Source organism: Penicillium samsonianum, assembly GCF_028829775.1.
Source record: "Penicillium samsonianum strain IBT 33392 chromosome Unknown utg000005l_segment0_segment0, whole genome shotgun sequence".
Taxonomy (NCBI): Eukaryota; Fungi; Ascomycota; class Eurotiomycetes; order Eurotiales; family Aspergillaceae; genus Penicillium; species Penicillium samsonianum.
In genome coordinates this window covers 93,509-120,271 of record NW_026643263.1, presented here as the reverse complement: position 1 = coordinate 120,271, position 26,763 = coordinate 93,509, and the positions used below count along the sequence as shown (strand labels likewise).

General features: G+C 48.0%; 13 protein-coding genes across 13 annotated transcripts; 7 read left to right on the top strand and 6 right to left on the bottom strand.

Annotated features, from left to right (window-relative positions):
• Nucleotides 1-39: 39 nt before the first annotated feature.
• On the bottom strand, nucleotides 40-437 carry N7471_008939 (uncharacterized protein; the record flags this gene model as incomplete). The annotated part of the gene is made up of 2 exons (XM_057281658.1): nucleotides 40-163; nucleotides 331-437. 2 exons carry the CDS (start codon nucleotides 435-437, stop codon nucleotides 40-42), a joined length of 231 nt encoding a protein of 76 aa, XP_057132541.1.
• Nucleotides 438-1,517: 1,080 nt separating this feature from the next.
• Nucleotides 1,518-3,318, top strand: N7471_008938 (ubiquitin-conjugating enzyme E2; the record flags this gene model as incomplete). The annotated part of the gene is made up of 8 exons (XM_057281657.1): nucleotides 1,518-1,550; nucleotides 1,624-1,657; nucleotides 1,743-1,837; nucleotides 1,917-1,938; nucleotides 1,992-2,088; nucleotides 2,147-2,158; nucleotides 2,217-2,385; nucleotides 2,440-3,318. 8 exons carry the CDS (start codon nucleotides 1,518-1,520, stop codon nucleotides 3,316-3,318), a joined length of 1,341 nt encoding a protein of 446 aa, XP_057132540.1.
• A 595-nt stretch (nucleotides 3,319-3,913) lies between these two features.
• N7471_008937 (uncharacterized protein) lies at nucleotides 3,914-4,480 on the bottom strand (the record flags this gene model as incomplete). The annotated part of the gene is made up of 1 exon (XM_057281656.1): nucleotides 3,914-4,480. The coding sequence occupies one exon, from the start codon at nucleotides 4,478-4,480 to the stop codon at nucleotides 3,914-3,916; it is 567 nt and encodes a 188-aa protein (XP_057132539.1).
• Nucleotides 4,481-5,346: 866 nt separating this feature from the next.
• On the top strand, nucleotides 5,347-6,762 carry N7471_008936 (C-3 sterol dehydrogenase/C-4 decarboxylase). The gene is made up of 2 exons (XM_057281655.1): nucleotides 5,347-5,949; nucleotides 6,024-6,762. The coding sequence occupies exons 1-2, from the start codon at nucleotides 5,374-5,376 to the stop codon at nucleotides 6,684-6,686; spliced, it is 1,239 nt and encodes a 412-aa protein (XP_057132538.1). The 5' UTR covers nucleotides 5,347-5,373; the 3' UTR covers nucleotides 6,687-6,762.
• Nucleotides 6,763-7,729: 967 nt separating this feature from the next.
• On the top strand, nucleotides 7,730-9,138 carry fpaI (putative methionine aminopeptidase, type I; the record flags this gene model as incomplete). Its single annotated transcript, XM_057281654.1, has 5 exons — nucleotides 7,730-7,864; nucleotides 7,926-7,959; nucleotides 8,025-8,338; nucleotides 8,404-8,950; nucleotides 9,011-9,138. The coding sequence occupies 5 exons, from the start codon at nucleotides 7,730-7,732 to the stop codon at nucleotides 9,136-9,138; spliced, it is 1,158 nt and encodes a 385-aa protein (XP_057132537.1).
• Nucleotides 9,139-10,812: 1,674 nt separating this feature from the next.
• N7471_008934 (uncharacterized protein) lies at nucleotides 10,813-12,690 on the top strand (the record flags this gene model as incomplete). Its single annotated transcript, XM_057281653.1, has 5 exons — nucleotides 10,813-11,055; nucleotides 11,117-11,214; nucleotides 11,271-11,540; nucleotides 11,678-11,818; nucleotides 11,868-12,690. 5 exons carry the CDS (start codon nucleotides 10,813-10,815, stop codon nucleotides 12,688-12,690), a joined length of 1,575 nt encoding a protein of 524 aa, XP_057132536.1.
• An 866-nt stretch (nucleotides 12,691-13,556) lies between these two features.
• N7471_008933 (uncharacterized protein) lies at nucleotides 13,557-15,205 on the top strand (the record flags this gene model as incomplete). The annotated part of the gene is made up of 3 exons (XM_057281652.1): nucleotides 13,557-13,755; nucleotides 13,816-14,552; nucleotides 14,609-15,205. The coding sequence occupies 3 exons, from the start codon at nucleotides 13,557-13,559 to the stop codon at nucleotides 15,203-15,205; spliced, it is 1,533 nt and encodes a 510-aa protein (XP_057132535.1).
• Nucleotides 15,206-17,292: 2,087 nt separating this feature from the next.
• On the bottom strand, nucleotides 17,293-18,104 carry N7471_008932 (sugar O-acetyltransferase; the record flags this gene model as incomplete). Its single annotated transcript, XM_057281651.1, has 3 exons — nucleotides 17,293-17,656; nucleotides 17,709-17,945; nucleotides 18,004-18,104. The coding sequence occupies 3 exons, from the start codon at nucleotides 18,102-18,104 to the stop codon at nucleotides 17,293-17,295; spliced, it is 702 nt and encodes a 233-aa protein (XP_057132534.1).
• A 303-nt stretch (nucleotides 18,105-18,407) lies between these two features.
• Nucleotides 18,408-20,141, bottom strand: N7471_008931 (uncharacterized protein; the record flags this gene model as incomplete). The annotated part of the gene is made up of 4 exons (XM_057281650.1): nucleotides 18,408-19,289; nucleotides 19,358-20,008; nucleotides 20,059-20,069; nucleotides 20,138-20,141. 4 exons carry the CDS (start codon nucleotides 20,139-20,141, stop codon nucleotides 18,408-18,410), a joined length of 1,548 nt encoding a protein of 515 aa, XP_057132533.1.
• A 264-nt stretch (nucleotides 20,142-20,405) lies between these two features.
• On the bottom strand, nucleotides 20,406-22,078 carry N7471_008930 (sugar porter family MFS transporter; the record flags this gene model as incomplete). The annotated part of the gene is made up of 4 exons (XM_057281649.1): nucleotides 20,406-20,723; nucleotides 20,777-21,279; nucleotides 21,340-21,915; nucleotides 22,018-22,078. The coding sequence occupies 4 exons, from the start codon at nucleotides 22,076-22,078 to the stop codon at nucleotides 20,406-20,408; spliced, it is 1,458 nt and encodes a 485-aa protein (XP_057132532.1).
• A 930-nt stretch (nucleotides 22,079-23,008) lies between these two features.
• N7471_008929 (uncharacterized protein) lies at nucleotides 23,009-24,181 on the bottom strand (the record flags this gene model as incomplete). Its single annotated transcript, XM_057281648.1, has 1 exon — nucleotides 23,009-24,181. The coding sequence occupies one exon, from the start codon at nucleotides 24,179-24,181 to the stop codon at nucleotides 23,009-23,011; it is 1,173 nt and encodes a 390-aa protein (XP_057132531.1).
• A 711-nt stretch (nucleotides 24,182-24,892) lies between these two features.
• On the top strand, nucleotides 24,893-25,416 carry N7471_008928 (uncharacterized protein; the record flags this gene model as incomplete). The annotated part of the gene is made up of 2 exons (XM_057281647.1): nucleotides 24,893-25,177; nucleotides 25,231-25,416. The coding sequence occupies 2 exons, from the start codon at nucleotides 24,893-24,895 to the stop codon at nucleotides 25,414-25,416; spliced, it is 471 nt and encodes a 156-aa protein (XP_057132530.1).
• Nucleotides 25,417-25,957: 541 nt separating this feature from the next.
• N7471_008927 (uncharacterized protein) lies at nucleotides 25,958-26,501 on the top strand (the record flags this gene model as incomplete). Its single annotated transcript, XM_057281646.1, has 2 exons — nucleotides 25,958-26,266; nucleotides 26,316-26,501. 2 exons carry the CDS (start codon nucleotides 25,958-25,960, stop codon nucleotides 26,499-26,501), a joined length of 495 nt encoding a protein of 164 aa, XP_057132529.1.
• Nucleotides 26,502-26,763: the final 262 nt, after the last annotated feature.

The window sequence follows — 26,763 nt, the reverse complement described above, 5'->3', positions numbered from 1 at the left end:
CTGGGCGCGTACGGTCTCGAGTCTGATTCTTAAATTAGATCATGCCTTGGCTGGTTTAACCGGGGTCACTGTTGTTCCCCAGAGTGTACTCACCCTCACGCCATGTAAAGACACGCGGGGGTGGCCGATGTAGTAGTGACGGAGATAGGGCGCGCGCAAATCACTGGAATCGAATTGGGGAGGCGGTATAAGGAAGGTTGCTGTGAACGAAGGGTCTGAAAGCGCGCGGGCTAGAGGACGCGGGGGCCGGTTTTCGAGGGGATTGGGAGCTTTCAAGGTGAGACCAACAGAGGGTGGGGATTATCGGGCGACAATCATCCCAAATTGAACAGCAAATTCCAGGACTCCAAGAACAAGATAGGAAAAAAATTAAGGTGCAAGGGCGAGGGGGAAAGAAGTGGGCTGGGGAGGAATGGAGATGGAGATGGCTTGGGCATTTGTTGCCCCCCCCCTAATTAGTTTGGGACCCTGGGTCACGTGGTCTATACAATTTCCATTTCTACTGGCATATTGGGGGATTATTGAGATTTTCTGGATACTCTGGACATTATTGGAGTATATAGGAGATTCAATCAGATTGGATTAGATCAGACCATTTGGCAAAAATCAATATTGCACTGTGTACTGTGTGCATGTAGACACGGCTTATTGTGTACTCCGTACCGCCCCTATGCCATCAGTGTGCTTTTTATAGAACATTCTGCAGATTACTTTTTTTATTATTTTTTCGCATTAATTTACTATAAGAAGTCATGTCTCATAGTCTGTTTGGATGTGTCTTTTCCCTCTCTCTCTCTCGTGTTCTAGTCGTAATAGAGGCAACCTTAAATAGCATCAAAGGTCTAATATATAGCGGGATTTTCTGTTGGTACTATGTAACCTTTGACGATGTATGCTATTTGGCATGTTTGATATCTTCCAAGGATATGAAATACATCAAATACAAAGGAAGATTTTAACAGGAAGATTCAATATAACACATGCATACTCCATACATAGACAGTATTAATCTATATATATACTAGTACATAGTAGTCTGTAAGTGTTCGTTCTGTGTAACTTTCAAAGTTTCCAGGGAGATCCATGGAATAACCATCTCATCAGACTGACCATTACATTGGTGAACTGGTAATAGGGTGTCGATGTGATTACCCGTACAGTGGAAAATGGGAGGCTGGAAGATGACGTGGGTAAACAAAATCAACAACAAAGACAAGAAAATATATGAACTTGAATATAAGAAAAATTAAACTCATCGAAGAAAGAGAAAAGGTAGAAAAGAACAGAATACAAAAGAAAAAAACAACAGAAAGATAAAAGATGAAGGTTGAAGGGACAAACTGTCCAAATTTGTCCGGTTGATTTAATTTTGCCTTCTTTACCTCCTCCTCTTCATCCTCCTTAAAGACACCATTCTTGCTTTTGCGAAACATCAGTGTTTTCGAAAGCTGCTCCTACTCTTCGACCCCTACGACACACCTGTGGACGCATGATCCGCTCACCCCAGTCGTTGCAAGATGGGTGACCAGTGCACTCTGCGCCTCGTCCGAGTACGTGCCTTTCCAACTATGATCCATTTGGACAAATTACCCGGACCAATCACTAATCTCCGCATTGTCGCAGGAATTGAGACAGGTTGAGCGGAGTGAGCAACTTGGTATGAGATCTCTGTACTCCGTACCCGGGCTCTTCGACACTTCAAGCCATTCTGCATGGAGACTCACATGCTGACCTCGGTACAGCTTTCACTGTCCGTTATGAAGAAAGCAACATTCGTGATATACAGGCTCTCATCATCGGACCCCCAGGCACCCCATACGAGCTGGGTTATTATGAGGTAGGGTCCACCCAGCCATCCAAGGCTGGCCCGAGCACGCTTCTTGAACTATGGCTAACCAATTGTAATCGTCTGGCAGTTCTCGATCAAAATTCCGTCAGGTAACATGGTCTTCTCTTTCGTAGCAGGCACTTGCTAAATCACAGGGTCATAGATTACCCAGCAAATCCTCCAGCAGTGAAAATCCGGACGACCAACAAGGGCCGAACTCGGTTTGGTCCTAATCTGTATGCTAATGGGAAGGTGTGTTTGTAAGTGTGCCCCGAGGATTATTGAATTTCTGCAATGCCGGATACTGACAATTTCCAGGTCGATCTTGGGGTAAGCTTGTCTAACAGCATGGATGGCTTTTATGGAGCCTCGCTGAACATCGCAACAGAACTTGGCATGGTTCTCGGGGTGAGCAATGGTCGCCTGCACAGGGACTCGAATCCGTTATGCTGTCAATTCAGAGCCTGTTATCATCCAACCCGTATACGCTGGAGCCAGGGTTTGAAGACAACGAAAGGGCGAACGACACGGAAAATATGGAGATCTACAAATCCAAGGTAAAGATCGCTATCTTGCCTGAATAAGGTTGACAATGCTCACATTTGTACCAGATCCGTCATGAGAATATACGACTAGCAGTCATCACACCTCTTGAACAAGCCTTCCAAACTTCGTCCCCTCCCCGGCGAATGGCGCCAAGGGTCGGTCAGGAATCCAGCGCGGAAGAAGATACTGATGTCGAACTCGAAGCCGAACACGGATTTCTCACTCAAAGCAAATTTCACGACTTTTGCAAGCGACGGTTCCTGTGGTACCTCGAGTTCTACCAGAACGCTATTGAGAAAGGTATCGCGGACGAGGCACGGAGGCAAGGAACTCCCTTCATCCAGATGCCGTTTGAAGGCTATGGTAATGCCATGTCCGGGGAATGGAACTACATCGACTTGCAAGCCCGTCTGTTGGCTCTTCGAGGCCGATTGATGGAAGAGACGCACCGCTGGCCCGTGGAGGGTCTTGCTCTGGTCAAGGAGGATGCTGGGATTGCAGTCAAATTGAGGGGTCAGCATGAACAGATTGCTGCGGAAATGAACGCTTGTCCTCAAGTCATCGATCTGTCACTGGTTGATGACAACCCGTTCGTCTGGAGACTCACCTATGTTGGTCGCAATGAGTCCAGACTGGAAGGCGGTATCATCAAAATCAAGATTTACATCAGTCCCCGACACCCAGAAGAACAACCTCGGGTCTTTGTCGAGTCGCCCCTGTATCACATTCGTGTCTCGAAGCTGGGTGTGTTGATGTACCTTCCTTCGCATGCTGAAGAGATCGGCCAACACATCGAGGGCATCATCAACACGCTGGAAGACGACAATCCTCCGTACAACCCCCTCATGACAGTGAACCCAGAGGCAACCGCTCTGTGCTGGGGTTCGGAACTAGATCGCAGGCTCTACAGGCGGAAGCTTCGGGCATCTCTGGAGGAGTCCTGAGGTGAGATAGCTCACTGTCCCGGAATGTGCATATTTGCTGAGCAATGTGTCATACAGCAGGCTACATGACAGTATTCGGCTATCATTATCAACACTATTTCGCTCGAACTGTATCATTTTCTTGCCATCACTATGTCTTACCTTGCTTGAGTGATATCCTTCGAGATGGCGGGGAGACCGGGGATTGTGGGGCGCGTGGTGTTGAGTGCCATTTAACACAGGAAAATCGATATTGATATGAAACAGCATTCATAGATACACAAAAAGGACCCTTGTAACGTCTTGTGACAAAGCATAGCTCCTGTCTGCTAAGTTCATAAAGCACGCGGATGAGACAATAATGAAAGACAACATGAGACACAGTTCCATAGCGAGGATGAGTGAGATGAACGGGTCACCATCTTTTGACTGTAATCATATGGTCCGTTCAAAGTCCATGTAGTCTGATGAAACTGGGGGATTTTGGGTAATACTGAGGCTCTCATGTAGACTCTCTGATGAAAGGAAGGAACTTGACTTTGCAAGGTTAGCTAAAGTACACACAGTGAGAGTGGGGATAACCATACCAGGAACCTCGTTCACAGCATGATAGCAATCACGAATTGTAGAGTACCCATAGTTGACGTGAGGCCTCAGCTGGAACAGAAATCAAAGGATCATGGCGCCAAAGGTCAATCCAATAGTCACAAATTTTCTGAATCTGTCGGCGTTGTGGGCGGTGTTTCGGCCTCTGCCACTTGGGAAATGTGTGCAGATTTGCCCGAATATTGAAGATATCAATCATGCCAGTTTCAGCCATTGCCAGCTCATTCAGCACTTGAGATTCATCCCAGGACACGGAATAATGGTCTCTGAAGATGCCTTTCAAGCGCCGAATTTTGCTACGGTCATCCCGACCCTCCGCGATGACCCTGGCATCGGCCAAGATGTTCGCACCTGGAGTCATATGACTTTGTGCTTGTGTTAGGATGCCGGCGTGATCTGACCTCTTGTTTGAGACTTTGGAGGGCATATCGAAGGAGCCGTGTCTCGAAGACCGGGAGTCCGTTTCCAGGCCATCAAGCCTGTGTCTGTGGTTGTCAAGCTGTGCTGTCAGAGTATCAAGCCGTTTATTGACGAGCGACATCGGAGCATCCTCAGTAGGAACTTGTTTGGCCACCATATGGGCATTTGGGAGGCCGAGAGGGGGGGACGCCGAAGGTGACTGTAGTGTCATCCCATGTCCACTTTCGATTCCACGGGTTCTCCATGTTGAAAGAGTTTCGATGCAATATTGAAGGAGTTGCGATGAAATATTGAAGGTATTAAGATTCCGATGAATGTGAATGTGAATGTGAATAGAGAAGATGAAAATTGAACTCAAAGGGGCAAATGAAAAATAGTAGAGGTTAAGGCAGAAGCCAGTCGTTCCTTCCTGGATAGTCAACCTGAGATGCCCAGGTGTATAACCTTCCAAAGCTGCAAAACCCATAACAACATGAAGTAGAGACAAGGAATTCCATCCTCTTCCAGTCACTCTGCGCATTATATATTATCACTGAAGCAGTGTTCAATACCATTTCCATTCAAAATTTCCCCACATGCAGTCTGAAAACTTTGGCCAAAGAATTGGCGCGATTTAAGTGGAAAGTGATGGACATAGTGTGAGGGTTCAATGGCACTTGCGATTTGGTCCAACAAAGCCCGGAGATGAGGCTCAATGGAGGGTCCAGCAGTGAGTCTCATGGAGAATTTGAAAAGAATACATAAGTATCAACTTTTCTTGATTATTGGTTTCTGTCATGCTTTGGCAAATGTTGTCTTTTACCAGTAGCTAGCGAAGACAAACCAACCGTCAGTTCCGTTGCATCATAAGACTTAGTTTGCTCATTACAAGACAGAAGATAAATATTTCATGTCAATATTTAGTAGATGAAGTAGAAGAAGTAGAAGAAGTAGAAGAGTGCCAAGTTCAAGGCATAGCCCGCACGGATCACCTGATTATCTCCGCCAACTTCCCCGGCCCCTTTTCATTCAACCACCATTCCCCATCTCCCTACGAAAAAAAATCACATCATGTCGGCAAAAAGGCGCACGTTAGAGTTGGGCAATGTCCTGGTGGTTGGAGGCTGCGGCTTCCTGGGGTGGCACATTGTCGATCACCTGCTGAATTTCCCCTCCGAGACCGACCCCAGTTACGCTCTGCCGAAGCCCGTCGGCGATGCGCGCTTCGAGTACCCGACTCTGGGATCGCGCTACCCGGATTACCACTCGACTGTCTCTGTCGTTGACTTGCGCACCACCAACAACCGTCTTCCCGGCGCCAAGTACTACGATGGCGATATCACCTCCATCGACTCCATGTTGGAAGTTTTCCGCGCTGTCAAGCCCGATCTCGTTATTCACACTGCGTCGCCATCTATGATTGAGGGCAACAAGCCCTTGTTGCACAAGGTTAATGTGGAGGGAACACGGACGCTCCTTGAGGTCGCTGGTGGCGAGCATGGCGATTGGGGTGGTAAGTGCAAGGCGTTTGTCTACACTAGCTCCAGCTCCGTGGTCCACGACACACAGAGTGATTTGAAGAATGTCAATGAGGAATGGCCCTACATCCGGGGTCCTGCGCAGAAGGAGTACTACTCCGAGACTAAGGTGAGTTTTTATTATTATTCTAAACGGAGTTAAATCGGGATCAATCACTAATCAGACCCCTTGCGTCTATTAAGGCCGATGCCGAAGAACTCGTCCTGAAGTACAACAAGAAGTCCCCCAATGAGATGCTGACAACCGCTATCCGCCCGGCCGGAATCCATGGAGAGAAGGATACAACAGTCACACACAAGATCCTGGAGCACGGATCCCAGGCTTCGGACAGAGTGCTACGGATGCAGCTCGGTGAGAACAACAACCTGTTCGATTTCACCTACGTTGGCAACGTGGCTTACGGCCACCTGCTTGCTGCGCACCGGCTTCTCGCGAGCTATGACCTTCTCGCAGCTGGCAAGGGCGGGCCCCTTGACTACGAGCGCGTGGACGGCGAGGCTTTCAACATCACCAACGATTCCCCCGTCTATTTCTGGGACGTCACCCGTGCCATGTGGGCTCTGATCAACCGCGTCGTTGAGCCGGAACAGGTTTGGGCTCTGCCCGAGGGTCTCCTTGAGACTGTGGGTGGTCTCGCTGAGACTGTCATGGGATTGTTTGGCAAGACCCCGCGTCTCACTGCCCGGACAGTGCGATACTCATGCATGACTCGTTACTACTCGACTGAGAAGGCCAAGTACCGCCTGGCTTACTTGCCTGTTGTGCCCTTGGATGAGGGAATTGCCCGTGCGGTTGGATACATTGTTGCCCAGCAACAAGCGGACGCAGGAAAGAAGGCATTGTAATTTGAAATTAGATCATGAGATTGAAAAGGGCATCTTATGCTGTATTAATATGACTGTTTGCCTCAAAGCATGACAAGACTAGAAACTTTTCAGTATTTTGATAACCCCTAATACCCTTGGCTATAGTTCTACCTAGGTAGTTATAACACTAACTAGATCAAAAGACACCCAAAAATATTCAAAAAATAGTACTCTTTTGAGTCCACAGGTATAAATTCGACTTCTCACCTGCTTCAAACCTTCCAAGGTTTCTTTGCTTTCCCCCAACCTCCCTTCTACTGGTAAGTCCTCTGCACTGCGCTTTTTTGACCGAGGTCAGAAATTCAGTCGCACCGGCCCAATATGGGCCATTGACTCTAACTTTAGACCAGCACACTAGAGACGGCGATCCCTTTGGAGCCCGAATACCAGGACCACGTTATAAAACTCTCCGCCCACCTCCTTAGGAAACTGAATCGGGCCCAGCTCACCCTACAGGTCAGCGCCTTTCATGACCACCTTTGTGATAATCGGTCCATGGTATCCTCTGTCCTCTGCCACGCTCCTAATGAGATCGACCCTGCTTTCCAGTATAATCTTGCATCTTCAGACTACTATCGCTTTCAGCTCCACCATGATGGCCCTCTCTATCGGCGATTGACATCGGAGTTTCAAGGGCGGCGACGGCGACTTGTCCTTACCCTTGGCTGGCCCCTATGCGCTCACCTGAACCCGCCAGATCAGCCTCGATCTCCTCAGGCCCTGTATAAATGGTGAATTAATTCCATTTTGCACAATCCACGTGAGTGATCGAATAGGAAAGTGGGCCACAGATCCATGGCCCCCGGGGGGCGAGCCTGGGCACCTTTCCATGCTTTGTGTCAAAAATGTGGTTCGGAGTGTTGATGGTCACGTGAAAGTGGATCGGGCTTGTATGGATGTTGTACTAGTGCTGCAACCCAACAAGACATTTCGCAAAATCTGATTCACTACAAGCAGTCCTCCTATAGTCCTCGTATCTCTCCCCCTGCGACTCATCAGAGCTCAAATCTCAAATTGCAACAATGTCCGATCCCGAGAAACAGTGCTCTGGGACCGATTGCAACAATAAAGCTGGGACCTTGCAATGCCCGACGTGTCTGAAGTTGGGTCTCAAAGGCAGCTACTTCTGCGATCAAGACTGCTTCAAGAGGAATTGGGTCGGTTACATCCGCGTGGACATTCTTCTAACTAAAAAAATCTAACATTGATCGTATCCAGACCACCCATAAGGTGATGCATAAAACACAAAATGGTAGCTACCTCATCTAGGTGGCATGCACCAATTACTCATGGCTTTGTTCTCTAATCGCGGTATAGCTGGCCAACTTTACGACCCCTTTCCGGGATACCCATACACTGGCTCTGTTAGACCCGTATACCCACTCTCCCCGCGACGACTTGTGCCCAAAACAATCAAGCATCCCGACTGGGCCAAGACTGGCATTCCACAGCGTGAGATGCGCTTGAGCAGGACAAAATGCGACCTCTTGGATGTAAAGGGTCAGGAGGCGATGCGCAAGGTGTGCAGGCTGGCTCGAGAAGTACTCGACATAACTGCTGCGGCGATGAAGCCTGGCGTGACCACTGATTATCTGGATGAAATCTGCCACAATGCCTGCGTCGAGCGAGAGGTGAGTGGAGTCTACTTTCACTCCTGTGTGAAACATTTCAAGTTTTTCGCTAAAACATAAGGCAGTCATATCCTTCTCCGCTTAACTACAACCACTTTCCCAAGTCATTGTGCACATCTCCAAATGAGGTTGTGTGCCACGGAATCCCCGATCAGCGAGTTCTTCTTGATGGCGACATTCTCAACCTCGACATTTCTCTGTACCACGGTGGATATCATGCCGATGTGAATGAGACCTACTATATTGGTGACAAGGCCAAAGCGGATCCGGACTCGATCAGACTTGTCGAAACAACGCGGCAGGCCCTGGACATGGCTATCGAGATAATCAAACCAGGTGTACCCATTCGAGAGTTTGGCAAGATTATTGAGAAGCATGCGGCCTCTAGGGGCCTTGTCGTTGTCAAGACTTGGGGCGGCCACGGTATCAACTCGGAATTTCACCCTCCTCCTTGGATCCCCCACTACGCGAAGAACAAGGCTGTGGGAACATGTAAACCTGGCATGACATTCACGATTGAACCTATCCTAGCTTTGGGCGGCAACCGAGAAGTATATTGGCCAGATGACTGGACAAACGTTACGGTGGACGGCAAACGGACGGCACAATTCGGTGCGTACAGACCTTTCAGAGGCCTATTGCTGGCTCTAGATCCTAACTTGAAATTGATAGAACATACCATGCTTGTCACGGAAACAGGCGTCGAGGTTTTGACGGCGAGACTGGGGAACTCTCCAGGAGGGCCAATCCCTATACCGGAGGTTGCAAACGGAGATGCAAATGGAAAAGTAAAGAAATAATGGTATTGGTGAGTGGAGGCCGGTCACAAAGGGCTACCGAGTGGAAAGTAAACCCAGAGTATCATTACTGACTAGTGCCCTTATCCAGTTTTTTCGCTGGTATTGCGACTATTGCCTTTCACCTCGCCTCTTTCAAAGAGAATTGGATGGCAATTTACATACATATATGTACTCTCATATCCACCATTTTTCATGATAAACATCTCATGAAATCCACCCACATGGCCAGGATTATGCTAGTTATAGTATGCCCAAACCTCCTTATATAGCGTTTCGTGGACAAATTGATGAATACTTTCCACGTCTGGATAGAATTACTTTATATGTGTGGAGGATGACCAAGTGGCAGCTGTGCTTAGTCTGACCGGGTTGGATCTATCAATACCCGTGGACAGCCCATGCAGAAAGTCCGAGTCGTAGTACCTTTTGAAGCCTCGATCAACTCTTGGGGTATAAGATAGTGCAGTCACTTAACCTTCGAAGGCTCTGCAGCACCTCAATTTGGTTAAGATTGATGGGAATTAGTCTCTGTGGGGTGGAACAGATGGATCAATAGTGGTATGATATTCTGTAGGCTACCTTCTCTGTTTCTATAGATAGAGTATGTAGCTCTTGTATTTTAGTGTTCCCGCCTTCTTCCGCAGGTCCCAAACCTGTTCAATCTTCCCCCGTCGCAGGTTCTCGTTCTTCAGGTAATTCAGTCTCCATTTGTCAAATCCCTTTGGACCAAGGTGCTTTTTCCTATCCTCGGGTTCAAACCCCCTCCAGTCGAGCGGGGTCGTCAATCACTTGCATAGCCACTTGTCAGGGAAGTGATGAAGGGGGTCATCAAGGAGCTGTGGGCCCGTAATAATATGTTGATCAAAGAAGGCATACATACTCCCTGCATATCAATTCTAAAATTCCGGTTGGTGAACAATGTATGTGGGCTGTCAGTGATTCCGATCACTCTCTCATCGGGAAGTGTATAAACTCGACAAGCGCGTCCGTTGCTTTTAACAAAGGAATTCAGATCTGTCCCTTTCACGTACCGTATGCTGCTGATACATTGGATATCACCAACATGGCATCTCGTTGCTGCTTGCACCACCGTGCCGAGGAACCCGATCAGATTGGTCCAATGTCAGTTGTTTTCTAGGGCATTGGTTATCCACGCGATTGTATATCGTGCAATGTCTGGAACCCAATCCACTGGCGCTTTAGGTAGCTAGGATGTACGTACGTGTCGATATGTAAGGCGAAGTATTACCGCAATTTAGTTGACCGATATATATCAGGTTCACTACTAATATATATTTCTTTGGAAAGTAATACAGTATTCTACCTCTAAGTCATAGTCTTGTCTGACAATTTCTTCTCTATATGAAAGTTCATCTCCAAGTATACATAGATGTGTAGGCACATTGGAGATTTGTATTTGAATTTCCGCATTTCCGCACACGGATCTAGCACCGCCATGCTGATCAATCAGAGTTGCAGACATGAATGCACACCCAATTGGATTGTGATCTCATCGAGAATGAGTCAAAGGAGTCACGTCTACGGCCAGATTAGTAGCTTGGACCCGGGTCCCCCGCACGATGGTGTCTACTTAGTTTACCCCGGTTCTTCGATTCAGTTTATTTCCAACATTCAAAAAGAATAGGAAACATTCTTATCTGTTACTATCACACCATGTCGCTCTTACATGCTCTTCACCATGACATCAAGCACGTCGCATCGTCTACTGTACCCCACGAGCTTAACCCGACCCCTGCAACCCCAGCCGAACATGTTCCAGCCACGCAGGTTTCTGTAGAAGACAACTCCACTCCCAGAGATGGGCAACCTGTCTTTGAACGGGCGGTGCCCAGTCGGACGACCAAATCGCGTCGAGTGGTCATTACTGCATTGCTTGTTCTGGCTAATCTTGTACAGGTATAGTCGGGATCATCAACTTTCTTCAGAGCAGAAAACCCCCCAATACTGACAGTACTAGATGACAGTCAATTTTGCAGGCATTGCTGGAGGAAGCGCCTTGAGTGAGTCATTAGGTGTGAAAGACACCTACGCCTCGTGGATTGCTGCTAGCTATGCGTAAGGCACAGACATCGAGATATTCATAATAGACTGCCTCACTAACATAAATGTAGTCTAACCCAAGGTACCTTTGTGTTGGTTAGTGGTCGATTGGGAGATGTTTATGGCCACCGAGAACTCGTTCTAGCTGGGGGTGTCTGGCTCACCATCTGTACTCTAGCCAATGCCTTTTGTAACAACTTCTTCGCCTTTGTCACGATGCGGGCTCTAGCTGGTCTTGGAGGAGCATTGATCATGCCTAACGCAGTGGCTATGATATCCAGCACCAACCCCCCGGTCGCGTGCGAAATCTCAGTCTGGGTCTCTTTGGTGCGTCCGCACCAGTAGGAGGATATTTTGGGGCCTTGTTTTTGGGTGCTTTTCTAGAGCGGACAGAATGGAAGTGGTTTTTCATCTTCATGTAGGTTGATACATCCCGTGGACCCGGATCAGAAGTACTAATAATGCCTTGGTAACACAGTGCCTGCCTTGGTGTTATTACATTCACTCCTCTCTGGGCTCTGAGTCCGCGAGAACCACCGGTCGATCGACATGGAAAGATCGACTGTATTGGATCTGCTCTTGGAACAAGCTCGTTGATCCTGTTCAACTTTGTTTGGAAGTAAGTTGTTGATAGCAATCCGATACATTGCATATTAACATTTCCACAGTCAAGCACCGAGTGTCGGTTGGTCAACCCCCTATGAGATAGTTCTCCTGATCAGCTCAATCATATTATTCGGGGGCTTTTTGCTTTGGGAAAGGAACTACGCCGCGGAGCCGATCATGCCACTCGACATCTTCAAAGCTCCATCCTTCCTCATGCTACTTTTAGTCGTGCTTCTCAATTATATGGCCGTAGGAACCTTGATCTGGTACCAGGTACTATGGCTCCAAAAGGTCTGGCACTGGTCTCCCCTGCAATTTGCCGTGGGCTGGACCCCATTCGTGATCTGCGCCACGGGCGCGGCCTGTCTCGCAGCATGGATGATTCCGCGAATGGCAGCACAATGGATCCTGGCCATTGGAACCGTCACAATCTTAATTTCCAATGTGCTCATGGCGACCGTGCCAATTCACCAATCATACTGGCCCCAGATTTTCCCTTCCGTGGTTCTCTTCTCATTCTGCCCGGATTTCGTGTACACGGCTGGCCAGATCATTGCCAGTAACTCCGTCCGTCGAAATCAGCAGGGGATTGCCGCGTCCGTTATTGGCACATTGAATCTATACGGGAACAGTCTCGGACTGGGGTTTGCATCCACCATTGAGGTGCAAATTGCCCGCCGCTCGGGTAGCCAAATCATGGGGTATCGAGCGGCACTTTTGTTCGGTGTTGCCATCAGTGCTGTAGCACTTATACTTGACGTCTGCTTTGTCCGACTGGTCAAGGATGATCGAGAGGGATGGCATGAGGATGACGGCATGGAGGAAATTGAGCTGACGGAGCAGGCCGAAGCCACTGGTGTCCATCTACCACATGTAAACCACTAGAAACTAGGCACTAGACACTAGACTGGGAAAGCGGCAAAATATCGGCAGACCGAACGTGGGGTGCCGGACGAATGCCGGTTGAGCTTGGAATGTAAAAATCCTCTAGTGGAGAGAAGGTCGAGTATCGATTTGTCAAGGTTTTTCTCGGATGACGTCCGCGATACACCAAACCGTATGCCCCGGTTTGAGATAGAATGTTGCATATTCTGTATGTCTTTCCCCACGTTATTTTGGACTCAAATTACAATAGCTTTGCGGGGATATGATCTCATTAAAAACTCCGGTGAGAGAAAAGAGAGAGAAAAAAACTGCGGAGAGGCGGGGAAGTAGGGGATTGGCCATATGCCGTATGCCGAACTTGGATTCCGTGTGGATATCGGCTTTTACTGACTTTTCTGACTTTTCTGGCTTCTTTTTGTTGGCCGGTTTCTTCCGTTTTTCTTGGTCTTTTGTGGGGTTTTCGGTATTTTTCTTTGTGTCCCGTGCCAGTGTACGGCCAGTGAAGCCCGAGAGCCCCGTGAAATCCATCCCGTGACCCTGTGACCCCTAAAAGAAATTCCCGTGCCGAGAATATAACACGGGGTGAAGTTTCCCCCCTCATATTCCCCTTCAATTCGATCCAATTAGATGGCTTCCTCGGAACGTTTGCTGTTCTCGGATGCCGAGTCGGCCAACCCCACTACGACCCCCCCGCGTACGATGCACATACGATGTGGGCGTGGGGGTACCGGGGAAAAATACTAGCGCGGGATGAACCATGAGAAGGGTTTTTGTTTCCTCTTAAATGCAAGAATCTGCTCTTGTACCCTTGTCTGATCCCCGGATTATTTGGCATTGCTCGATATCTCTCTCACATACACACTAAAATGGGGGACGATATCTCACGGGAAAACCGTGACCGGATAGAGCTCGAGACCGAAAAGGAACGGGTTGAAAATGTCGAACACATTGCCTCCCCACAGCAAGATGGCCTGCCTCAAATGGATCCAGCACGCCGGATAGTCGTCGAGAAGAAGCTTAAGCGCAAGCTCGATGCCCGGTGCAGTCTTTTTGTCGCCATCTATGGTGAGTACCCTCTTTGGTGGTGTATATATAAGATTCACGTGACTAATTCTTTTTAAAAAGTCATGAACTACTTGGATAGAAACAATATGGCTGCGGCTCGTCTCAAGGGTTTGCAGGAAGATCTGAACCTGACCAACACCGAGTACTCGACATGCTTGAGTATCCTCTACGTCGGCTACATTATCATGCAGGTCCCTTCCAACATGTTCATCAACCGCATCAGCCGGCCCTCGCTCTACATTGCCGTGGCTATGTTATTGTGGGGCGTTATCTCCACCTTGTCTGGCAATACCAAGAGCTTTGGTGACATGGTGGCTGTCCGTTTCCTACTGGGTTTCGTCGAGGCAGCCTTCCTGCCCGGTGCCCTGCTCATCCTCTCCAAGTGGTACACGCGCCGCGAACTGACTACCCGGAACGCCATCTTGTTCTGTGGTAACCTCATCTCCAATGCATTCTCTGCACTCGTTGGTGCTGGTGTCCTATCCAATATGCAAGGCGTTATGGGCCATGCCGCGTGGCGCTGGCTCTTCTGGATCGAAGGCTCGGTGACTATGTTCCTCGCCATCCTTGCTGCGTTCATCTTGCCCGACCTGCCGCACAATGCGCGTGGCTTCACCGAGGAAGAGCGCCAAGTTGCGCAACTTCGCATGCTCGAGGATGTCGGCGAGGCTGACACCGATAGTGAAGAACTTGGTGCCTTTGGAGGACTACTCATGGCTTTGAAAGACAAAAAGATTTATGTGATGATGATTACCTTTGTCGCTTATGTGGTGGGCCTTAGCTTCAATGCTTTCTTCGTAAGTCTTTTCATATCAAAAAACCAATTGGGACTTTTTACTGACTTGCTGCATAGCCTACCCTCACTGGCACTCTCGGATTCGCATATGTCCCGACTCTGCTGATGAGCGCTCCACCCTGGCTTTTCTCATGCATTGTCTCCGTCATAAACGCATGGCACGCGGACAAAACACAAGAAAAGGTCTGGCACATTATCGGTCCGATCTGCATGGGAGCCGTCGGTTTCATCATCTGCATGACCACCCACAACGTTGCCGCTCGCTATGTCGCACTATTCCTGCAGGCTGGTTCCTACGCAGGATTCATCGTATTCTACTCATGGATCAGTTCTTCATTCCCCCGTCCTCCCGCTAAGCGAGCCGTCGCCATTGCCATGATCAACGCCTTCAGTCAACTGGGCAACGTCGCTGGCTCGTACGTCTGGGACTTGGAAGCCAATGGCTACCGTTCCAGCTACGGAATCGTGCTGGCCATGTTCGGTGTCACAATCGGCGGATGCTGGTATTTCCGCTCAATGCTGCTCGGCTTGAACCACCAGCTCGAGGAGGGTGAGCTTGCTGATGTTGGTAGAGAGGATTCTACTGAGAATGATATTCTCGAGCACCCAGACGAGTCGCTACGTATGCGCAAGGGTTTCAGGTATCTTGTTTAAGTACGAGGTGCTCTCATGTTAGGATTTCATAGACAACACCGGAACTTAGCTTCCTTAGCAATTCAATTGCTCTCAACCCAACCACGCAATTAGATATCTCACTCTCTGTAGACCGTTATTAACAGGTTATGGGCCTTCGGAAGTTCTATCAATTTCCGCCTAACACCTACTTCCCGGTGTTAGTGCATCCCACTGGATGATAATTCTTGACATTAGGTATCTTCTGTATGGCACACCTATAGAAATGGTACGAGTGGTAGAAAAGTAACATCCATTTCCCTCGAACTAACTGGGAAATTGTAAATCATACACGTTGTCTTCGAGGTTTTTTTGAAAAAGAAAATAATGAGTTTGTATACTAGAAGTGATAGAAAGCTTTAGTTTCTACATACGAGGATTGAGAAAAATGGGTGTTTATAGTTTTTCTACCACTTGTACCTTTTCTATGGGTGTGCAATACAAAAGATACCTAATGTCAAGAATTATCATCCATTGGGACGCACCAACACCGGGAATTAGGTGTTAGTCGCCTGGTACGAGTGAGTTCTTCAGCCTCGATCACCTCTCTCTTGAAGTATCAACCGACCAGGCCATTTACAGCACAATTGGGTCTCCCTTAAGCACCTGGTTAAGTCCGTCTGCGGGCTAGCCTTCCAGGATGCTGGCATTATGCATCGGCTATAGCTATAGCTGCAGCGCAGCTATCTAGCACTTGGAAGCCAACTCACGGCCTTCCAATAGGAAAGAAATCAAACATCATCTACGTCAGGACTGTAGTGTCCAGCTAAAAAATAAATAATTCGGGGTGTAGCCCTTAGTGGTAAAACTAGAATCTATCTATAGACTTTAAGTATAGGTCTTTTCTCAAAATAATTCACCCTAGTCTGTCAAGTGTGGGTTACTAACGTTTCGAAGGCTTTTTCAACGATTGATTATTCCAAAGTTTCACTGCTTGGTGCCTTTGATAGGAGTCCGGAAAGAACTCTTGGGCATTTTTAACAGTGCTGCTCAAGGAACGTACCTTGGCAATGAGCTCTCTCTTCTCTCATCTAGGCTGCAAAATTTCGGGGTGTTGGCAGATAGCACGCTTGTGCGCATCAGGTTACTACCAGACTGGAAAAGGAATAAGACGATAGATAGCATTGTCTGTATCTGATGCTGCCTATCTACTACAGAGGGAAATATGACCCAGGTTCCACCCAGGACGCAGCGGGCTGGTCATATCTGCCGACACTCTGAGGGTCGGTCGACCTCGACTGGGATAGTAGAAGCTGTGCTGTATGTACGGAGTACATGATCCATAATCCCCAAAACACGATGTGTCCCCCTCAATCCTTCCTTTATCAGGACGTGTCACCTTAGTTGCTGCTGTCATCTGTCTCCAGCTGGGTGCTCGGCTGAGCTGTATGCGTGGGCACGCTGCGAATCGTACATTCGAACCCACGTCACGCTGTTCGCCTGTCGTTGCGTCGCATTACGGAAATGGGTCAAAACGCGATTGTGCGCGGCAATTTCATCTGATTGTGGCGCTCTTTGCAGTGCCTCGACGATGAGGCCTATGTCTCACACGTGAGAACGTGGAGTGAGTAAGGGTTATGTACAACCTTGGAAGTGCAAGTTGTGGTGGTCGTGTGGGGGAGAGAGGAACGAGCACAGGTGCAAGTGAGAGGGAAGTAAAAGAATGTGAGCAGGTATGGAGTGTGGAATAATAAATGGATTTTCTCACTACTTGTGTATCTTCTCTCTTCGAACTCTACAATCTCTTCCTCGCTGATTATGTTTCTTTCATTGATCTATCCATTCACCTTGCTTCCAAAAGAGTCTCCTTCCTAGAAGAAGTGCGTACTGAGTATTTACAGTATACAGTCGGTTTTCATACGGAATACCAAGAGGTAGTAACATTAATTGGTGAGATAGAAAATTTCCCGCTCAGTCAGTCTATAGGCCCAATACCAAGTATGTAAATACTTGTTCGATTTCACCATAACTTCCGATATGGTAGTAGCGGTTTTTGGTATCAGGTCGAGAACAAGGAAGATGGGTACTATTCTCTAATTCTATTCGACTCTAAACCAACCTAGGTAGTTCTATCGGTCCTCACGAACCAAACCGCGGTACTGATTACCGGGATCCTGCTCCTCCTCTTCCGCAGATGGAATTGTCTTCTTCACGCGGCAAGGAGTGCCAACGGCGACAGAGAATGGCGGGATATCCTTGGTGACAACCGATCCGGCTCCAATTGTTGAGCCCTGGCCAATTCGTACACCAGGAAGAATAATCACATTGCTTCCAATCCAGCAGTCATCTTCGATAAAAATCGGATGGCCGAACTCGACGAACTTGCGGCGAGAAAGAATGCTGGTATCATGGCCAGCGGTGATGATACTGACTCCAGTGCCAATCTGTACACGGTCACCGATTACAACTAGGCTGGTGTCTAGTATAGTGACGCTAGCAATTGTTGGTGAGTTTCAATGCGACATGGGGGGAAAGGGAGACTCACTTCCAGTTGAAGAAGCAATCCTTTCCGATCATAGTATTGCATCCGTAGTCTGGCAAAAATGGTGGCTCGATGAATGTTCCATCTCCAACTTTGCCGACTAGTTTTCGCAATAACTCAAGACGCTTGTCGCCGATCTTGTCATATGTCACAGTCTTTGTGTCCAGATTGTTGAAGTCTGCAGCAAGTCCCCGGCACAGATGCCGCGCCTCTTGCAATTTTGGGATGTTAGGGTTGTACCTAAACAGTCAACAATCCATCCCGTAAGGGTGTAAAATATATCGTCAATGATACATACATCATTCCAGATACCATACGCTCATAGTCCTCGCAGAAGGGCACTCCTGTCAGTCCCCGAGCAAGCTCGATGATCTCAGGGCGTTTCTCAGTGGCAGCCATTTTGCATAAACGATTTGAGATCAGAAAACATGGATCATGGAATAGACCAGGATAACACAATATATATGGACCGTGGTGACCTCCGTGACCCCCCAAGCGGGGGTGATTTGCCGACAATTCGCCGCTGACGTGGAGAACGCCAAGAACTGGCGGGCCTTCCTATTTGGGTATAACCGCCAATCTGCCTACATATTAGGTATTCTATTCCAAATTTACAAGTATACATAAGCATTGGTGCCTATATTGTACTGTTGCAAATACCAAATTTGCCAAATTGCAGACCTGAACAAAATCACCAGTGTACTATGCATCAAGCTTGCGAATACGCCTCACAACCTCCTCCACATCGATCCAGATCCGCTGTCGATTCCGCAACCCCTTGAGCTTATCCCAATTGAGTTGGATTTGCACAAGTACATGACACCAATCAGTGTTCACTCTAGGTAATTTCACCTGTTCCGGCATGATCACTGACAGGGGAAATCGGTATTCGGCAACTCTCTCGGCGGCATGCTCGGTGTGAAAATCTTCACACAAAGCCCTAGCATAGATATCTCGTGCTCTGATTACAGACTTGATATCGGCTGTTGTTACATTTGTCCAGAGCAAAGGTTTGTGTATGCATTCTGATTCATCCCAGGCTTCCCATAACCAGGGCATTTCTCTGCGTACCAGTCTGTACCACACAGTGTTGGGGAGTTCAGTGAATGCCTTAGAAGCAATACTTAGACTAGTAATATCACTAGAGCTTAAATAGTCGATAACCATGAGCCGAATTTCCGCGGGAAGGGCAAAGAGAAAGTCGGCCTGGCTATTGTGAGATGGGGTAGGACGGTTCGTGGGGGATTGAGACGATTCAATCTCGCAAGATGGATCATATGAGGCACACAGTCCTTCATCCTTCACCGCGGCGAGAAGAATTTCTGGTAGCCCAGGCACGTAAAGGGGATTGGCCACCAGATACTCGGTACCAGACTCATGGGACCACCATTGCTGCTGTGAACGTTTAACATCTTTAGCTCGAGGAAATGATTCAAAGGCATCCCAGTCAAACTCGGCATTGCGCCAGTTCATCAGTCCTGACACGTTGACGCGCTGAAACTGGACTTTGGATTGTCGGCAGAAGATATCAAAGCACCACGGATGGAACGGCATGGCTATATCATTTGGTGCTGTCTCTTGCACCTTGCAAGTGTCAGCCTCAGGTTGTGCCTCAGAGAGGGTCCAGGGATGCATTTGAAAGATAAACCTACCCCAAAGTTCACATTGTCCGTCTCTACATCTGCTATCCCATTTCGCGCGGGCCACACCGTTGGGATGCCCGTATCGCGCGATGGCGTTCCATCACAAATTCCGGATAAAGACCAATCCCCATTGATCTCCCAGGGCGCATGTATCTCGTCAGCCTGCCATTGATCCCTCGGAGGGATTTTATGCATCAGGAACTGGGCAGTGCGACAGCCTCTTGCCTCTTCCGGTGAGATGGCATCAGCCGAGTAGCCCGACATTGGACTATCAAAGTAACCAACGCGCAGTTCCGGATCTCCCCTCGTGGCGCTCCACGGATTAAACGTTTGCAATACCCAGCCGTAATACATTTGACCTTCGGATTCATTATTTGCATCAGTACTGCTGTCTTCGCTGTCTTCCCTGTCATGCGCATCTTCTCCGTCAAGGCCCATGCCGTCGGTCGATTCGTAGTCAGAGTCATATTCATATGGCTCATTGTCCTCATAATCTCTTTGGGATTGATAATCAGGATCTTGAGCCGTGTCGTCATTATCTGTAGAATGGCCCGTGTCCGTCTCATCGCATTGGCGGTCTTGGGGACCAGGCACGTCCAGCTCCCCAGACTTTAATCGAAAGATGATGTTGAAGCTCACACCACAAAGATGGCAGTAGAACTAGCAAACTGTCAGGTATTTTGTTTACCTATTAACGCAAAAAACTGTACCTCAGAATAGCCTACACACCGTTGTCAGTCATGGATTCACATGCTTGCTTTGCGCCGGGTGACATAGCTTTCCACTTACCCATTCTTTTCCAATTGATCAGCAATTTGGATAGTCAAAACTATCTGCACACTGCCTCTCGGAAATTCAAAGAAGAGATAAAAGAGAAGGGAAAGTGCAAAGTGGTCGGTTTTTTTCTCGTATCCACGGCCCCGTTTTAGACTAGAGCGATCCTGATATCTCTGATTGGTCAATCTGAGGCTATCTGCCAAAAGGCCATTATTGTTTAGAATGTTCGAATCGTCTAGTTATTTTAGATGTTTGAATTTCTTCTTCATCTGATATACCCTCATGGGTAGTCTACAGACTTGTTATGTACATTAACTTCGTCCGCATCAAGCGTTTCGCGTCGGACAGCATCAACATCAAATGCAGCCTTGCTGTGGAATATAGTTTCCATCTCTTCAAGACTTTTCCCTTTTGTCTCTTTGACAAAGAAGAAGACAATGATAGCCATGATAATATCCAGGATTGCGTAGAAAAGAAACACATAACTGCCCCAGGAATTCATCATGTAGCGCGTCACCAGGGAGAAAAGGAAGTTGAAAAGCCACTGTGTTGATACTGCGACAGAGGTTCCGATCTCCCGAATTCGTGTTGGGAAGATCTAGCATGATGATTAGTGTTGAACTGGTGATAGACGAGCAGAGTATTACTTACCTCGGCAGTGTATGGCCACGGCAAGGGGCCCCAACTGAATTGGTAGATCGAGTTGGTAAGGAAAATCATAGCCACCATACCAATACCAGCCGGGGTGGCTTTTGCATCGGGCTCTGGGGTGGTTTCCTTGACGACTGTGACAATAATGAAGCAACCGGCCATCAACAGAGCTGAAATCCAAAGGGTCGGCTTGCGTCCCCACATCTCGGAGAAGAACAAAATATAAATGCCAACTGTGATGAACTTCTCGGCACCAAATAGACCGGTGATGAGAAGGGACTGGTTAGTGTTGTTGCCGACTAGCAGTTTGAAGAACTGCGGGCCGAAGTAAGCCAGTGCCGTCATTCCAGTGCACTGTTGACCGCAGAATATGAAAACGGCAAGGAGCAGTCTGTACCGACTTGCGGGCTCAAGAAGTTCGCGCTTATTAAAGCCCTCAGTTGCTCGCAACTCTTCCTCAAGTCCGACTCGGATTTCGTTGAATTCTGCCTTCACTTCGGGGCCTATCGATTGTTGGTTAGCCCTGTGTCCCGTTATCACTTTTGTGAGGGAGATCTCCTTACTTTCACTAGCTCGCAGCCATTTTAGGCTTTCCCATGCTTCGTCAAAACGACCCTTCTTGGCCAACCAGCGTACACTTTCGGGCATACCACAGAGGCCCAGTGCAAGAACTCCAGCTGGCACCATCTGGAGACCAACGGGAATCTGCCACTGCTTTGAAGAGACGGGCAGTGTGAGCTTCACAGCATAGTCAATCCAATAGCTCAGCATCACACCCAGTGCAAAGAACCATTGCATCCCTGACCCGAGCTTGCCTCGGATTTCCCTGGGTGCCATTTCGGCGTTGTATGCTGGAACGACCGCAGTGCCTGCACCGAGACCGAGACCAGCAATAAATCGCCCAATATAGAAACAAACGAGTGAGTGTGATGGTACCACCTGCAAAACCACCCCGAGGCAGAACACGGTCATGGCTGCCTGGACTGTTTTCTTTCGCCCGTACCGTTCGGACACCCAGAAGATACCCAAGGCCGAAATGAATGCGCCTACATTTTGCAAGCTTACCATGACAGCGCTCACTGTTGTCTGGTCCTTATAGCCAAAATCATCGATGTAGGACTTGAACTCGAGGATACCACCTATCCATCAATACTGTTAGTGATGATAACTAACCAAACGGGCTATCTTTTTTCACTTGCCAACGATTCCAGTATCATATCCAAACAAGAAACCGGCTGTACAGATGAAGAATCCAAAGAAATACGCTCGGAAGGCTCCGAGCCTGGTTCCTGGTAACCCCATGCTGTGCGACGTAGTACGAACAAACTACGAAGACACGGAGGAAAGCAAGAATGGGAAACCTTGTTAGGAAAAAAAAGATCAAGACGCATCTCGAGGCTTTTAAATCTAAGCTCTCCAATGCTTGATTATCCGATCCGCATTCCACGAGTTGAGATATACATACATGTATGTAGCACGCAACCTATAATGTCGGATACGCCATAGCACGCCATATCACCGAACGTCCTGCCTATTAGACATCAACAGAGGCCTAATCTGAGCCAAGAAGATGCCACACAAATAAGAAATGCCATGTGGCATTTTAATACCGGAATTCGCCGATTTACATACTTTGGTACTCCATACATAGTGCTCCATATGGTCTATAAATTCATGGCAGTTCCAAGGTGTACAAGGTTAGCTTCTCCGCATTTTGCCAAGAAACCCCCGGATCACCCCTTTCGGCCTGTCGTTTCGGTCGTCTCGACCCGAATATCTATATATGGTATAACATATATTATATTCATTATTATTTGTTACACATTCGCGTAAGAGAAAAAAAAGATTAAAAAAGGAGGTAGGCAAAAGAGAATATCCTCATGGGCCATAGCTTGAGACTAGGAAATCCTGCGCCGCTTTGCACCCTGGTCATCTTCTGACGTTAAGCGGAACGCGCGTCTTTCGCATCCTTCGCTACGTGCGTCGAAGCCGTACATGTACGTGAGGTTCGTCAAACTGGACGGTGCAAGCAAGTTCATTAGAAAGCGAAAATTGACCCGTCGTTTAGTCGTTATGTGGTTGCTACGTAGTTCCAGTGGCCGGGCGATATCCCTTACCGCTGCATGGTTAAGATCGTGGGTAGGAATAGACTCAATGACCCGCGCGATCCTTCCCAATCAAGTTAATACAGCAAGTTCAGCTTTCAAGTCCCAAGTCATCACAACGAAGCGATTACAAAAAGTCTTCAGCATACTCTTCATACTCCTGCATGAAGTCCTCCATGTTGAAGTTGCTATTCAGCCCCTTGTCTGACAGAATAATATTGCCTGCTTCAATGTACCCTTGTCGGAATGTCGCAAACAGGGCCGGGCTCCTCGAGTAATGTGGGATGAAACGTTGATTGTCCCCTGTCACCATGGCCCCCTTGAAAGCTTGATAAACAACATCGAGATCCTGGGCCAGCTCTATCGCCTCGCATTGCCCAAAATCCAAGAGATAAAGCTGAACAGCGCGGTGTTGAAAGTCCGGCCCATGGTCCGTTCCCTGGGCCGCTGTGGCCGATGTTCCAAGCACAAACTCCACATCATCACCGTTGATGGCCGCGCCCCAGTGCATGGTTGCGTAGGCTTTTCCCATCGCATTTGCAAGCGGGAGAGTCTCGATGCCAATCTGCTCCATCGGCTCAAGGTACAGAGGGAAGTTTCTCAGCGGGGTTTTACGGTCAATGGTACCAATCGCCTTACCGAGGTAAACTCGGGCGAGGCAGTGCTTATTTTCAGGGTGATTGAGGAGGGCTTCGATTTCAGTGGCATCAAGATGTTGTTCGGGAGCGCAAAACTGGGAAATTAAGGCTTTTCGCACAACTTTCGGTAATGGGAGAATCCGTTCCATCATCACAAGGTCTCCGCGCCTGCGGTAAACCTGGGGGGTTTTTGGTAAGATTTCATCCCAGAAAGCGCTGTTGTCTTCCCTAGAGATAAATTTGAAAGGCTTCGGAATGTGGACTTCGCTATTGATGGACTGGTAATGTTCGAATGTGGCGGAAACACCACAGTGGATCGTATACTCATGATAGAGGTTTGATCGTAGCTTTTCATTTCCTGGGCTTTCTTTTTTCAAAGCCAGAGGCTTCCCGACTTGTTCAAAGACGGCTCCCTGCAGACCAGCTCCGATTTGGTTGAGGCATTGCAAGTCAGGTCGAGAACGCGCATTTTGAAAGCGAAGGCTGAAGGAAGATGCCGTCAAAATGACAGAATTCAAGCTAAGAGATCGTTTGAGAATTGTCGAGTCTGTCATGAGTTCGAGATTTGTTGCTAAAAATTGGGAAATTCTCGCGTTCTGTGCGATGGAGGCTTCTGAGTTGCCCGATTCATCGCTGCTTTGGCCTTCTCGTCGTTGAGCCATAGTGATGTTGAAGTGAGAGATGGTTTTCTGAGTGTGTTGATGAAGGTTGACAGAAGAGGGTAGTTGTGACGTTCACAGGCCACGTGCCAGCCCGCCGCTTCTTTGGAGTATAAAAGTAACCGAGGACAATCTCAGGAGTATATTTTTAACAATATGTATTTAACTTGCTCTGCAATTTGAAGGGAAATTCCTATTGAGAGTCAGTCATTATTATGTGAAACGTGCTTCTTGTTGATACTTGAGTATAAAGCCCGGTACTTGCCACAACCCCATTGAGTACAACCTATATATGTATTCTTTGTCTCTTATCACATAGTACATATATCCATTATAAAGGTAGACGGCTCCAATGTCGCAGATGTCGACGCGCATAGCATATGTTCAAACGCTTCAGGCCTTGCGTTTGCTCTCCGGCCAATACAAACCCTTTTTCAGACTTGATTTCGCACTTTCTTCAAATCAGAGTCTCCTTTCTCATTTCTCACTTTCTCCTCACTTTTCTCTCTCTTCCTCCTCACTTTTCTCTCTCTTCTTCTTCTGTCACTCTTTTCTTACTCGTTCTTCACTTATCATCTTCTCATCTCTCCGCCTCTTCCCCTGCGACCTTTATATCATCTCTATCAAGGTAAAAGAAGACCAATACCTCCATATGTACACTTCCTACTGATTGGCCAGGCTAACTCGTGTTGTTAATATCAGACGAGCGCCACGATGTTTGTCCCGCTGGCTCCCTCGGACCATCCTAACCTGCTTCTACGGAAGCTCGGCGTTCCCCACACTCCGGACCTTCCTGTCAGCTTTGCCTTCCGTCAGGTCGCCGTCCAGCGTGGCTGGAAACCAGGATCCAAAAAGTGGAAGAAGAACTGGAATACTTGCATGAACAGCGAGTATGACCGGCTTATCGGCGGCCGTGGGAGCAGCCTAGCCACCTGGCAGGAGCTGTGCACGAAGGTGGGAATCAAAGATTCCTTTACCTCGATCAACCAGTGCAAGAAGGTAAGGTCCAAGTCTTGAACAACTTAATATCATTTGCTTACTAGTGTATGTAGGCACTGGCGCGTGTCCACGTTAATATCGTTGACCTGCTGGATTCCTGGAACACTGATGCCACTGCGACTCGCTTTATGAACAAGGAGGCGCTTGCGGCATACACTCAGGCCAGCAAGAAGTTCTTCGGTCGAGACATCGCCAAGCGGGATAAAGTCCTACGTGTGCTTCTCCGCAAGCTTCTTTAAAGAGGCTCGTTATTTCGATATGTACAGCAATATGTCACTTTGAGGACATATATGATCCCAAGGTTTATTCGTCAAGAATTACAGGAACCTTGATATGCACAGTGAGCGATGGATTGGGGGAGTGATGCTTTTGAGACTGAAATAACTGACAATTTGAAATATTGAACCTGCATCTCCAACTTTGATGTAATTCCACCTCGAAGTAAAAGATGAGTCTACATAGTACATATGGAATATATAGGATGTATTGTTGTAGGCCCTCGCAACGGTACGTTGGTTCAATATCTCTTCCTGGGTGATATTCCAGCGTTTTCATTTTTCACCTCATTTTCTTCTTCAACTGACAGTCTCTCTTTCTCACTTCTCCTTTTCCTCACATGTCACCTTCATCTACTGCTCTCCTCTTACCACCCTCCACATCAAATCAACATCTCTATCACTTTCTTCATCATTTTATCCACGGTGTAAAGATAAATCCCCTTCCTACTGATTGGCCAGGCTGACCTTTGTTGTCGACTTTAGACAACCGCCGACTTCCAACATGCGTATCCCGGTTGCTCCTCCGGTTCCTCCCCCCATCGCTCCTCCGCTGCATCCCAACAAGCATCTGCGAAGCCTTGGCGCCCCCTACAACCCAGAGCTTCCTATCAGCGCTGCCTTTGGACTTGTCACCCTGCAGCGAGGCTGGAAGCCGAGTTCCAAGACCTGGAAAAAGAACTGGAACGCCTGCATGAGCGATGAATATGACCGCCTGATTGGCTACCGTGTAGCCAACCTGGCGACATGGCAGGAGCTGTGTGCCAAGGTAGGCATCACCGATTCATTCACGTCCATTAACCAATGCAAGAAGGTAACGTCACTGTCCTAGGCCATTTGTTATCACTGACTTACCAGTGTAGGCTCTGGTACGTGTGAATGTCAACCTTGTTGACCTTCTTGATTCTTGGAACACGGATTACCCCCCTACTCAGTTTAAGAGCAAGAAGGCCCTTGCTACTTACACCGAGGCGCAAAACAAGTTCTTTGGTCGTCACATCGCCAAACAGGACAAGGTCCTCCAAGTGCTCCTGCGAAAGCTTCTCTAAAGTTGAACAGTGGTATGTCTCTTCGAAGACATGGGATCCCTAGGGGTGGACTAGGTGCAGTTCTGTACAGCCGGAAACGGGAAGATTATCTTAAGATGCACAGATAGCGAGAGAAATGAAACCAACATCTTCAATGCATGAGTTACAATACCTCTGCGCTTTTACAACACCTTGCAAAAGGCTTGTTCGCGATGCATAACGGCGGAGGTGACTTTTATTCTGCTTCAAACTTTGCTTTCATGTACTTAGTCTACGACCCAGC

Coding starts and splice junctions, on each gene's coding strand:
- N7471_008936 (XM_057281655.1), top strand. CDS start 5,374: ATGTCGGCAAAAAGGCGCACGTTAGAGTTGGGCAATGTCCTGGTGGTT. Junction 5,950..6,023: donor AGTACTACTCCGAGACTAAG/GTGAGTTTTTAT, acceptor GCGTCTATTAAG/GCCGATGCCGAAGAACTCGT.